General features: G+C 39.7%; 1 protein-coding gene across 1 annotated transcript; it reads left to right on the forward strand.

Annotated features, from left to right (window-relative positions):
• Positions 1–3114: 3114 nt before the first annotated feature.
• LOC146638977 (uncharacterized) lies at positions 3115–12157 on the forward strand. The gene is made up of 7 exons (XM_085362976.1): positions 3115–3481; positions 3648–5196; positions 8269–8297; positions 8839–8967; positions 9591–9657; positions 9759–9866; positions 10567–12157. Exons 1-7 carry the CDS (start codon positions 3363–3365, stop codon positions 11122–11124), a joined length of 2559 nt encoding a protein of 852 aa, XP_085219102.1. The 5' UTR covers positions 3115–3362; the 3' UTR covers positions 11125–12157.
• The last annotated feature ends 426 nt before the right edge of the window (positions 12158–12583 follow it).

A 12583-nucleotide genomic window follows, 5' to 3' on the forward strand; every position in this document is an offset into this window, starting at 1 on the left:
ACCTCCGAGCTTACATAAACCCTCCGTTTTAAATACAATTACTAGCACTTCTCATAATCTGCGTCTGATCACGACAAGACATCCTTATTTTCTTTCTTCGGAATAAAAACGAATTTTCGAATATTTAACAGACTCCGTCAACTGTAGTTACATTGTGATCTAATCTTAGAGACCACATTGCAAAGTCAGTACTCTTTAGGAACCTAATTAGGCACTTAACTTCACTGCCTTATTAATTTCAAAAGTATGAAAAATGTTCCTCTGCCATTTTGTTGCTAAAAGCTTTCTACACCTTCTCGAAAAGCACTACGTGAAGGCTGATAATGGCCGTCAGTCTGACCACTCCCTTTTCCACTGCCGTCTACTTACGTCATGACGTTAATTGAATTAGCCAATAGACGACGTTTACACGTTTCTACGTTACAGCTCCCATCTCGAGCCAACTGCTGTTAGTATGACCAAAAATGGTTACTTGGAATATATTTTTAAAAAGCAAGATAACCGCTAGACAAACGCTAAACATGACAGCTAAAAAAAAAAACAACTGTTGCGGAATAACTGACAATGCTAGCACAAATTTATACATTTGGCTGGCTAAGCCTAGCGTTAGCTCAACAGCCCTCGGCAAAAAAACAAGAATCAGGCCTTTGTTCTGACTCAGTAGAATTTGTGTTTATCTTCTACAATCTTAATCATTTGCAATAAAGCAGTACTAAAAAGCGTTTAACAAACCGAAAACACGTTACATCTAGAGATTTAAAGTACTTGCATTAAAATAATGATCAATAATGCTCAAGACGCTAAAATTAAACTTGTCGCAAACATTAGACTAGATAGAGCAAGGCTATACAGCTTCGAAAATAAAACCCGAACTTAAAAAGATCAAAAAAGGAAAAAACAAGATACGGTCAACCTGCAACGCCCAACAACAAGACGGAAAAGCATCAGCGCGGTGTAAGTTGCAACAGCGTCACCAGCGCTATTTATATTGTTATAGTGATACGGCTACAAGAAAATGTGGTACTCATCCGCTTAAGTAGTCCCCTTTTTTAAACAAAAACAAACCCATGTATTTGTTTATTTTAGCTTTAGATTGAAAATAACACACGAACCAGTGTCCGTGAATAAACGCAGTACTGTTGAATTCGGTAATGAGGCACAAATAATTCAGATTTCTATTCTTAGAAGCCTTCTAATAATCGTTGCAAATAACACGTTGTTTGGGTGTTTCTGGTTAATTTAAACTTAATTTCACCATTTGCCAACACACGAGTGACAAAACAGCGAGGTATACTGTAACAAAAAATTAACCTTTTTAATAATCCTACTAAAAACTAACGGTCACAACAGCTGACGTCACGGGAAATGGTGCGCGGACTAATATTTTTTTTAGCTGTAACAAGGCCCCGCAAACCGGATCAAACTAGAACGTAGCGGAGTTGTCGGATCTACTTGCTTTTTACTGCAGTGACATGCTGTTTTTTTTGATTGAATAACAAAAGAAAACAGCTAGCTCATCTCCTTTAACTTCGATGTCCAATGTACAATAAAGGTTTTCTTTTTGTGTAAGATTTAGAAGCTACTGTAAAAAGCTGATGGTGTTTACAGTCTTTTTTTTAAATCAAATGTATAGTGTGCTTTCACAGTTCATGAATTTCCACGTCATAGTTTGTACGATGTTAAACTTGATTTTTAATTCAGACATTAATGTTATTATAGGCTGAAAAGTGTACGCGATAAATCCAGAAACGTCTAGAAACAACCAGAGCCTTAAAATGTGTTGCTGGAGGAAAGGTGGAAAATTACTAGATCCAAGCAGTAGTTCCCGATGTTTACCAGCAGAGGGTGCGTGCAGTTAGTCACGTACCTCGGATAACAATGGGATCACCATGTTCCTCACACGTGTTTACATTAACAGGACTGCTTTTTAGCATTGACTATATCAATGCTATATCAAGTCTGGGCAACTTCCCTTAAGCAACTATGTTTATTATGATGGCAAGCCACTGATCAGCAACAATCCAGAGTGGGGAGCTGTCCTCTGGCTACTTTCAGGCCCCCTCCCGAATCCGAATGAATTGATCTCTTTCAGAGTTGCTACAAAGGGTGCAGTCAATGCAATGCAGCGATTTGAAAACCCCTGCATTATCATTCAAGTGATAATCAAGGAAAACAAAGCTTTTCCAAAGGGTGATCGGGACCTTGATGTGATTAACTTGACTGACCCTCCCAGAAGAATAAACTGTGGAAATAAACAGAAAGCCAGTGGAAATGGAGGTTATATGGGTGTTAGAGGATGAGCTGTGAAATTTTTATAATGAGCAGACGTCAGTCCTCAACTAACAGTGTCATTTTAGATCACAATATTGATCTTGATGAAACAGAGTTTGTACAAAATCAAATAACAAGCTTTTGTATAAAGAACAGGAACATAAAGGGGAATGCAGCTGATGATGAAAAACCCATCAGTCACACACAGCAAACCAAATTACCAACAGTAATTAAAGTGGATGCCTGCCACAATAAAAAATAGTGTGATACAATTTCTAATTGCTCACTACTTCCTGCAATACCGCTCATCCCTAGAGAATGTAATTACAAAGGAGTCAGTGGAAAGGTTGCAGGAAACCTCTTAAAATCAATGAGGTAGCATTGTGCAGTTCAGTAGCTTAGATATCTAACCCTTAGATGTGCTTTTTGTATATTTATAAAAAGAATGATAGTGAAAACAAAGTAATAATAAATATTGGTACTTTGTAATAGGATAGATGCCTGAAATTGGCCCACAGGGCAGAACAAACATATGGACAAATCCCATTCTGCAAAAAAGCAGAAAAAAGAACAAAAACTGGCGGTTTAAATGAGCCCAGTTATAGATTGTGTTCCACAGGGTTTGATTCATTTGTCTGTGAATGAGGACAAAGGTCATGCTCTTTCAGTTTGTTCAATGAGCACCCAGCTGTTAGCACATCAGAAGTGATGCAAAGTCAAAACACCACCTAGGAATTCATACAGTCCTGCACACAAGCCATGATTCCATTAGTCTGCAGCCAGACCCTGAGGAAGACAAACATAGTCATGCAAGTCCTTTAACAGAAGATATAATTACTAAAGAGACTTTTAAGGACTGAACTTCATTTTAGCTAGATTAGAAATTAATTTGCATGCTTTGGTAATTTTTCATCTTCAGAATGATTGCATTCATCAGTAAGATTGTTCTTTGTAACTGACATCGAGAGATAAGTTGTAGCTTTACAGAGGAAAAAGAGCAGAGTACCAACACGGATCACCCTCAGCGCCACCAGTGCAGTCATCCCAACCAGGACCCCATCGACAGACTACCACCAGGAAAGCGAGAGGTCATGGAGAAGTATTTTAAACCGGTTCAGAGCCCAGCTGAGCTGGATGAGCTCAAGCCACGGAAAATCCACCATCATCGCCACCATCACCTTCACCATAGCCAAGACACTCAGTCACACAGGTAGGATGGCTTTTTCCACACATATCTAATTGTGTTTTAGTCTAAATTTATTTGCAAGATTAAATCTGCAAGTTTATTGAGCTCGAACATCTGCAGCCTTAGACAAAATATACTAAGCACAGTCCCTTTTTACATGGTCAGTTTACACAATTTCCCTGTTTTGAAGGTACTCAAAGTTTGATGACACTGACAGGAACACAGATGACAGCCGAGGACAGCCTCGCCACCATCAGCACAGTCACTATCTCCATGAAAGCCCTCGCCACGATGCTCACTATCGCCGTCAGTTTCACCACAGTGAAGAGGATGAGATCATTTACGACCATGACACCCCTGTAACTCTCTCAAGGGCTTCCTCTTCTTCCCTCTCATCCTCATCCTCTTCCTCCTGGTACACAGAGTCAAGCGCAAATGATCCTTTCACTCTTTCCCATGCTGAGCGCCCACAGCATTCTCTGTCCTGCTCCAATATCCCAGATGTGCGCATAGGTTTCTGGGAAGATGAATGCAGTGAGCCCATTGTCTTCGCTACCGTCAAACACAGCAAAAAAGGCAAGCTGCTTCATGAAAGCTCACAGCAAAGAGGGAACACTGGCTTTTCTGCTCTTGACAGAGGTCACAGTCGAAGCGATGAAGCCTTTTTTCAGAGTAATGATAGTGGTGGAAGAGAACAATCTAAGCAAAATAACTATGGGCCTTTGTATAAGTCAGCTAGTTTGAACCGATGTCTGGCTTTCAGTGAGGAAAACATTCTTTTAGGGGTCTCCGGTGCCCCCAAGAGAGCAGTATCTTCAAACCAGCTACCCAGCAAAGGGATCCTCAAGAAGAAGGAGACTGATACTGACATTCGTAAGACTAAATCAATGGAGGTGTTGTCCCCAAGAGTTGCTAAAGAACAACGTCCTGGGCAGAAGGGTAAAGAAATTACTCAAGCTAATACAGAGCAAGCCAGGGCCAATTTTCTACAGGAGAAATTACAGTTCTCTGCGTTTCTAGATGAGATTACAAAGAGCGTTATAAGTCCATCGTATCTCACCAGCTTGGGTGTTAATAATAATAAAACTCCTGCAAAAACATCTGCCTCAGCCCCCACATCTAACCCAGTTAAGCCTCAGCTCCCACCAAAAAAAAACAGAAAAGCCCCAGAGGAGAAGACGGGTCAGCATCCCAAACTGGCCAGCAGACAGGAGAAAGCACCTTTTAGTAGTTCTCGAAAACACTCAGTCTGCTCCAATCCTGACAAACTGATTTCATGTGCCATGAGGAACCACCACGGTAGCCCACCGCCTCGTCACCACCCGCACTCTGCCAGCCAAAGCCCACAGCACGGAAGCAACCGTAAGGACAGGAGGCCTACATCAGCAGACAGATTTGGCAGAGGTGGCCCTCACCTCACCGATGAAACTAGCACCAGCCCTGAAACCAGTCAGTCCAAACAACTCCACCACCACCACCACCAAAAACAGCAGCATAGCCAGCATCCACATAACCAGCACTTCCACCAACAGTCCTATCTAGACTCTGGTCACCAAGAACCGAGCAACTCGCCTCCAACTTCAGCCCAAGGTGCAGAGGCAGGGGTCGGATCTGAGTCTTCATCCACAAAATCAGATTCATCCAGGGCCAGGGACACAGCCTCCACAGCTACCAGCCACAGCTCAGATCAGAGTGGTCGACATCAGCCACAACATGCTGGGCACTCTCAGCAGCACAGGGTAAGTCCACTTTAAGCTGATACACTAAAATGACAACAAACAAATTAGTTTAGAGAGAGTCAAATCAATCATGAGCTGTTATTCACCACCTTTAAAATATTATACCCTGCTAATACCATTGCTATGTGTATGTGTTTTCATTTTGAAGTTAAAGTTAACTAGTATAACTAGTAAGATCCATCATGAACAATGTGATGGAGAAGCCAGTGGTCTTCAGTGGATGGATTTGTGAATCAAATGATAAGATATAAGGGTCCTAATGAGCCAAAGCTCTAGTTAGAAAGCCAGCACCTTTCTATTTAGCATTATATAAATATATAATACTAAAATTATTTTCTTTTTTATTATTAATCATGTCTTTTTTGATGGGCTGCTGAAGAACAAAGTGTGACGCACATTACACTGCATCAAATCAATGATATCTGTATTAAAAGAACAGAATGTTGCAGAATGAGGCACTGCTGCTGAGTCACAGGGCGTGTGGGATGGTGTCAAGCACTGCGCATTGCAAGCTGAGTCATTCTCCAGCATTGCAGCAAATGACGTTGAGTGCTTTTAGGGGAAAATTCATTTGACACTCCTTGATATATCAGTTTCGATTCTTTGTTTGCTCTGTGACCTGAAGGGACGTAACTACATACAATCACAAAGACAAATCTGCATAGTTCCCTCATGGGAAAATGTGTGAGTAATACAGAAGGTAGAATCCAGTCGTTCTTAATAGACACACACAGACACACACACAGAGCCTTGCATAATTTTGCCTTTTTCCATGCTGTAACAGTATAGATTCTGGTCTCATTTGGTTTATTTGTTTTATTGAATCCACATATACGTACGTGTACAAAGGGGAACATCCTGGTTTAGCCTCACAGAACAAATCGATTATGTTTCTGGCACAGGTCTACCACAGCTCAATAGTTTATTATTGAGCTGTCCTCAGTAATGAAATGGTGACCCAACCCGGGTATATAGCCCGTGCCGGGCTCCAGCACCTATGAATATAAATAGTAAAGAATAGTTATAGAAATTATGTTGTTTTTGGAAAGTGATGTGACCTCATCCAGCCAATTGGAATTCAAATGAAACAATGCGGGTGAAGTTCTGGTTTTCCGACAAGGTGCTTGGGGAGTTTTCATATTTGGAAACTGAAGCTGAAAGCTGTTCCACACCTTCAAGTTTCATTTTACATTGAATGTGTTGGATTACAAAACAAGAAATGTTTGAATCACACTGCATATTTTACAGACTAAGGAGTCTGCTACAAAAAACATTATTATATCTAACTAACTAAAAACACTCTAAAAATAATCAACTGCTACAATGCTACTATATATATATATATATATATGTATATATATATATATATATATATATATATATATATATATATATATATATATATATATATATATATATGTATATATATATGTATATATATATATATATATATATATATATATATATATAATGTTCTTCCTCTACCCCCCCCCCCCAATTTTTGCACATGTCGAGGAGCGTGTCAGGCTACATTTCACTGTGTGTTATACTTGTATAACTATGCATGTGACAAATAAAGAACCTTGAACCTTGAACCTTGAAATAACAATTTGAATTGATACAACATACAATACCAATTAAAATAAAGTGAAAATATACAAAATGCACCTATAGTCTATAGGTGCCCGAGGATGCACTATTGCATACAAAAGGGTGGCTGTGGCTCAGGAGGTACAGCAGGTTGTCTACTAATTTGAACGTTGTTGGTCTGATCCCCAGCTCTTCCAAACTGCATGTCAAAGTGTCTATGATTTGCACCTCATGTATTCACTAGAGTTTGAATTTATATCAAAGCATTTGAGCATTAAAAAGATTAAATGAGGAATGCAGTCAATATAATTTTAATTCAGTTTTATTTACATAGCAGAAAATCACAGCAATAGTTGCCTCACAATGCTTTATATTGTAAGGTAAAAACCCTACATTAATGGAGAGAAAACCCCCACAATCAGATATGAACAAACACTTGGTGGCAGTGGGAAGGAAAAACTCCCCTGTAACAACAAGGAACTTCCAGCAGAACCAGATTCAGGGAAGGGCAGCCATCTGCTACGAGCGGTTGGGGAATGAGGGTTAGAGTAGAAAACTGCCCTGTAGTACCAGTTCATATGTTTGTTGAGACTGGCATGTTTATGTAACTGTATGTCAAATATTTGCATTCATGTATTTTATCAATGAAATGTTGTAAACATCTTGGACCCTGTCCCTGAGAAATACCACTCATATTGCTCAATTTAGTGCAGTTTTAATATGTAGCTCCAATTCACAACAACAGTCACCTCACCTCAAGTCACCTGCTTTATAATGTAAGGCAAAGAGCCTGCAATATTACAAAGAAACCTCATTAATCACACAGCCCTTTTTGAGCAAGCACTTGGTGATGGTGACAAACAAAAAGCACAATTTTAACGGGAAGAAACCTCTGGAAGAGCTAGGCTCAGGGAGGGACAGCCTCTGCTGTGAGTGGTTGGGGTTTAGGGGAAAAGAAGCGAGCAGAGAGATCCAGGACAAAAGGTAAACTATAGGAGAGAGTTTTAATAATTGCTAATGATTAAATGCAGAAGCAGTGTATAAACAATACTGAGAGTGAAAAGAAATGCGTGAAGAAGAAATGCTCAATGCATTATGGGAAGCCCTCAGGAACATAACCCTATAGCAGCATAACTAAGTGAGGGTTCAGGATCACCTGATCTGAAAGCTAGTTCTATAATAGAAGGGACTGATAGCTGAAGGCCTTGCTCCCATTCTACTTATGAAAACTTTAGGACCTACAAGTAAGCTCTCTCAGGATAATAGGGTACTATGAGGTCTTTAAGATTTGACAGGACCTGATTATTCAAGATTTTGTATTTGAGGAGAAGGATTTTAAACTTAATTATGAATTCAACAAAGATTACAATAAGGAAAAACTAACACACTCTGCAGTACAAAACAAAAATACCTGTGTCTACAGAGAATCTACAGCCTGATCTCAGCCACCTCCTCCTTAAACTTGTTCTATTCCTTTTTTAGGATGTGCTGTGTGAGGCTGACCATCTTCAGTAAGTGTCTGTATTTATATAATCTCTCTCTGCACATGTCATGTTTGACTGCAGATCTCCACACCTTTCTCTCTGGCTCGTTCGGTTGTCTCTCTTTATCCGGTTATGGATCAGTGCTTATTGATCACACTAATGGGCTCCCCCCCCCCACACACATTCCTGTTAAAACAGGATGAAGTGTCATTATGAAACCTTTTTACATAACTATATGTCGTCAATAGTATGTTTATGTGCCAGGGAAACCAACATTTAACAACCTTTGTGAATACCTTTTAGAACTACTTTTAAAACTAAACCCTAATTGTCATATCAGCAGTAATACCTGTCACCGTTGTGTTGATGATTATTTATTTATTTTTACCTTAATAATGTTAAAATCTTTGACATTTCATTTAAAAAGCACAATTGACACATCCCAAATAATTCACTCAGCAAATTCTGGACTTTAAATCCTCCTTAAATCCTAAATTTTGAAAGTCAAAATAACCTTCATTATTAACATATGCTGACCCTCTATTTCTAATCCTTCCTCTGTGTTCAGGGCACTGCAGGAGGAGAATGCCGATCTCCACCAGAACTTGCTGCAGACAGTGGTTTGCATTGAGAGCTTGGAGGCAGAGCTGCAGAGGACCAGAGACGAGCTCAGTCATGTCAAGGAGAAATACAAAAGGTTAGGCTAAACAGAATTCAAAACACACATGATGGCTGTGCATTGCTTAAACTCTCTGACTCATGTCCATAAATAAATACTGAGCTTGCCTCTACAAGAGGGCGTGTGCACACATATTGATTCCAGAGCCACTATTGAATGAACTCAATCTCTGGCTTTACTTAATACTTCCTATAGATTTATTGATCAGTGGAACATTCTGGATGAACAGCATAGGCCACAGATCTCCTCTTTGCGTGGGTGGAAATTCAGTGACATATAAACTGCGTCTTCACACTCACCCAGATTCTGTTAGGCCCATATTTATAACCAAACAACTGCTGCTGGCAGTCAGGCACATAACAAACATTCTTCAGCAGACTGCTGCAGCTGGAGTGAATGGTCGCCTCACGCTGCACACGAGTTGTGCGTCAGTTGTTGTAAGTTTATTAGGAGAGTTTGTTGTTGACATTTGTGTTGACAAACAGCTGCCATTGACTTGACTCAAAGATTGCAGTGGTGCAGGCAATACGTTTAACAATGGGCCTTTATGCACTGTGTTAAAAATAAAATTTAAGGATTTTGGATTAATTCTATTAGTGCAGAAAATAGATGAATGACATATTTTCCTTCTTGTTTTGAAGCCTTCTGCAAACACATACTGGGACCAAGCAGGCCAATAACTTGCTGGGGGAGCACCTGCACATAGCGGTGAGAAAACTGGAGATTTATAAAAAATCTATAATAATCTATAAAATGAAACGCATCGTTTGACTTTCATGCATGTTATCCCTTATTTTTTGCATTTGCAGTCCGAGAGCTTGAGCAGTGAAAGGAAGTACTTGCTTAATCGTGTGTCCAACCTGAGCTCAGAGCTGGAAGACGCCCACAGGACCATTGCAGCCCTGGAGAACATTAATGTAAGCACACTGACATCTAGTGGACATCAGTGCACACTTCTCTCTACTCAGTAGGCCTCAGGCCCTGAGATTCATGCGAAATGCCTACAGACAAACCTATGGACATACTGAATGTTTATCATTTCATTATAACCAGAAAGAACATAAAATGTAAGAGATCTTCAACTTTAGAGAGTTAAATATCAAAACTAATTTTTCAACTCAGGCAAAAGTACAACTGACATTATAGTTTGTCGTCTATTTGAGGAACTCATGATACTGAGTGTGATTTATATACTGTAAACACGCAAAGTGCCATGTGTATGCCACTGTACACTAATAAATGTATTTTTAGAGTGGCAGCACAACATGTTATCTATAATATTTGTGTGTTTCCCTGTAGTGTTTTGTAGCATATTAGGAGACATTACTCATCTGGATCTCCAGTCAGTGCAAACAAAGTACTGAAGCATAGCTGTCCATCAACTTGCACATGCATAATCAGCTAAATGTTCCTTGAAATATGCTAAATAACGCATAGCAACCAATGAAAGATGCTATGTTGCGCCAGAGACTATGATGAAGCACTCAGGTGATGCTGTTTATGAAGCAAATATTTCAAAGTTACTAAAGCAACAGAATTAGATTTGAAAGCAGATGCATTCAAATCTTGAAATGTAAAGAGTAATGTTTACTTATACATATTTTTTCTTAAATTTAGGTGCCATGCTTGATAAAGGAACTACTGGAGAAGCATTTTGATTCCGCTGAGGCTGTACAGAAGTTTCTCACAACCTCTGCTGCAAACAGCCATTCTGCCACCTCTCAGCAAACAGATGGCCAGCCCCACCCTCCTAAAGCAGACAAAGCAGCACATGATTGGCTGACTAAACCAGAGGCAGGTCCACAGAGGGTCACAGCTTTCACACCCTTTAAACAGAGTGTACCAGCAACAGGAAATGAGTGCGGCCTCTCGGGTCAGCATGAGCCGAGCCACAGCCTGCCTTTCTCTGTGGCTGAGATCAGCACTGCTATCTATAAGAAAATGGCTGCCAGTTATGCTGCCAGGCCACAGCCTATCTACCCCCAAAGCCAACAGCAGTCCTCTTTGGCCACTAATCATGCTGACACCCTTCCAGACCTCAGGCAGGGCCATGTAGCTAGTGATAACTGGGCCGGGAAGGAAGAGTTAAAGGTAACTCTTTTGGAGCAGGACACTGATGATGTGAACTCTGTGTTAGCCCAGCAGATCCTGGATGATTTCATGCAGCACCTGTAGTTACACAAGGAGGCTGGTGAAAGGAAGGAGCAACAGAGTGGGCAGAAGTGTAGGGCAGAAGTAACAGAGTGAAAATGCCACAGGCACAGTGGACGCTCATCTTAATGCTTCGAAATGTGCATTTATTCATGTGTCTCATGAATATCTGTCAGATGGAAATACTGTATTTTGAAAATGCTGTGGTTAAGAAAACTTGAACATTATGTTATTTTAGGCTATCTGTGGGCAACAAAGGAGGCCTTTGCATAATAGTCAGAAGATTTTCATACACAAAAAGAAAGAAAGAGCCACAGCTACATAAAAAACGGAGAAAAATGGCAGTAAAATAACAAAATAACCATTTATTTTATTAAAAATATGCTTTATGTATAAGTTCTGTAGTATTAATTTACTGTCTATTTTCTTTTACCTTTTAGTTTTCTTCCAAATTGATAGTGCAGGCAAAAGGTCATGGGGGTAGCTGGAGCCTTTCCTAGCAGATAGGTCACCAGTCTGACGTAGCACTGACACAGAGAGACAACTAGGGCCAGTTTAGAATCACCAGTTCACCTAACCCCACTAATTGCACGTCGAACCTTCTCGCTAACCACCTCGTCACCATGCTGCCCACTTTATACAGACTACAGAAGTGTTTAATTGTCTCTGATAATAGATTATTGACACTGATGGGATCAAATGCGGTCATTTTTAACAAATTTAAAAAACAGTGAAAGACTGGGAATTTAAAAGCCGGATACCTCAAGGCCTTCTGCTGAGTCAACAATGAAACTATATTCAGTGAATGACTTTGAGTGACATCGAGAAAACAACATGATTAAGGAAGCTAATGCCCTTTTGGAACCCGCTTAAGTCTCGAGTCAAGGCATCTCTTTCTTAAAGCAGCAGGTTATTGTACCATCAGTGTCACTGGAGACTGTTTTAATCTACATTTGTTCATAATAATTCAACCAGACTCAGTTGTTCGTGTTTCTGCTATATATTTGTGTAAAAATAACTCTTCAGGGACTGCTTTGGATTTTTCAAACAGTCTAAATAGCCCTCATGTGAAAACCTCTTAAAATTAATAAGTGTACAATGAAAAATACTATTTTGAGTTTACTGTGCATTGATTGGTTTGTGTAAATATCCAGAGATTCAGTGTAAAGGTCTTTAAATCATAAAAAGAAAGTCAAATATTATGATTCAGAAATGTTTTCTTTGTACTATTGCAAGGTCTTTACCTTACAATGTAAAGTGCCTTGAGGCAACTGTTGTTGTGCTTTGGCACTATATGAATAAAATTGGATTGAATTGAATTGTTGACACGGGAAAATCCTTTCAAGCTGATGTAACTGACAAATGTGTACAGTTAAAATACAAAGACAGCTATTGTGATGGTGTTGATAAGCTTAACAGCATGTGTACACCTGGAATCGATGTGTTCCTTTAATTCTGTGCTTAGCATTCTTCTGGTATTAAT

This window comes from Diplotaxodon limnothrissa, linkage group LG2, assembly GCF_057381915.1.
Source record: "Diplotaxodon limnothrissa isolate DT_005_m linkage group LG2, D_limnothrissa_male_GT1.1, whole genome shotgun sequence".
NCBI lineage: Eukaryota > Metazoa > Chordata > Actinopteri > Cichliformes > Cichlidae > Diplotaxodon > Diplotaxodon limnothrissa.

Bases quoted from the DNA above. Each gene is read 5' to 3' on its own strand.
- LOC146638977 (XM_085362976.1), top strand. From the start codon at position 3,363: ATGGAGAAGTATTTTAAACCGGTTCAGAGCCCAGCTGAGCTGGATGAG. The intron at 3,482-3,647 runs GTAGGATGGCTT...CCTGTTTTGAAG, and splicing joins CAAGACACTCAGTCACACAG to GTACTCAAAGTTTGATGACA. The intron at 9,867-10,566 runs GTAAGCACACTG...TCTTAAATTTAG, and splicing joins CAGCCCTGGAGAACATTAAT to GTGCCATGCTTGATAAAGGA.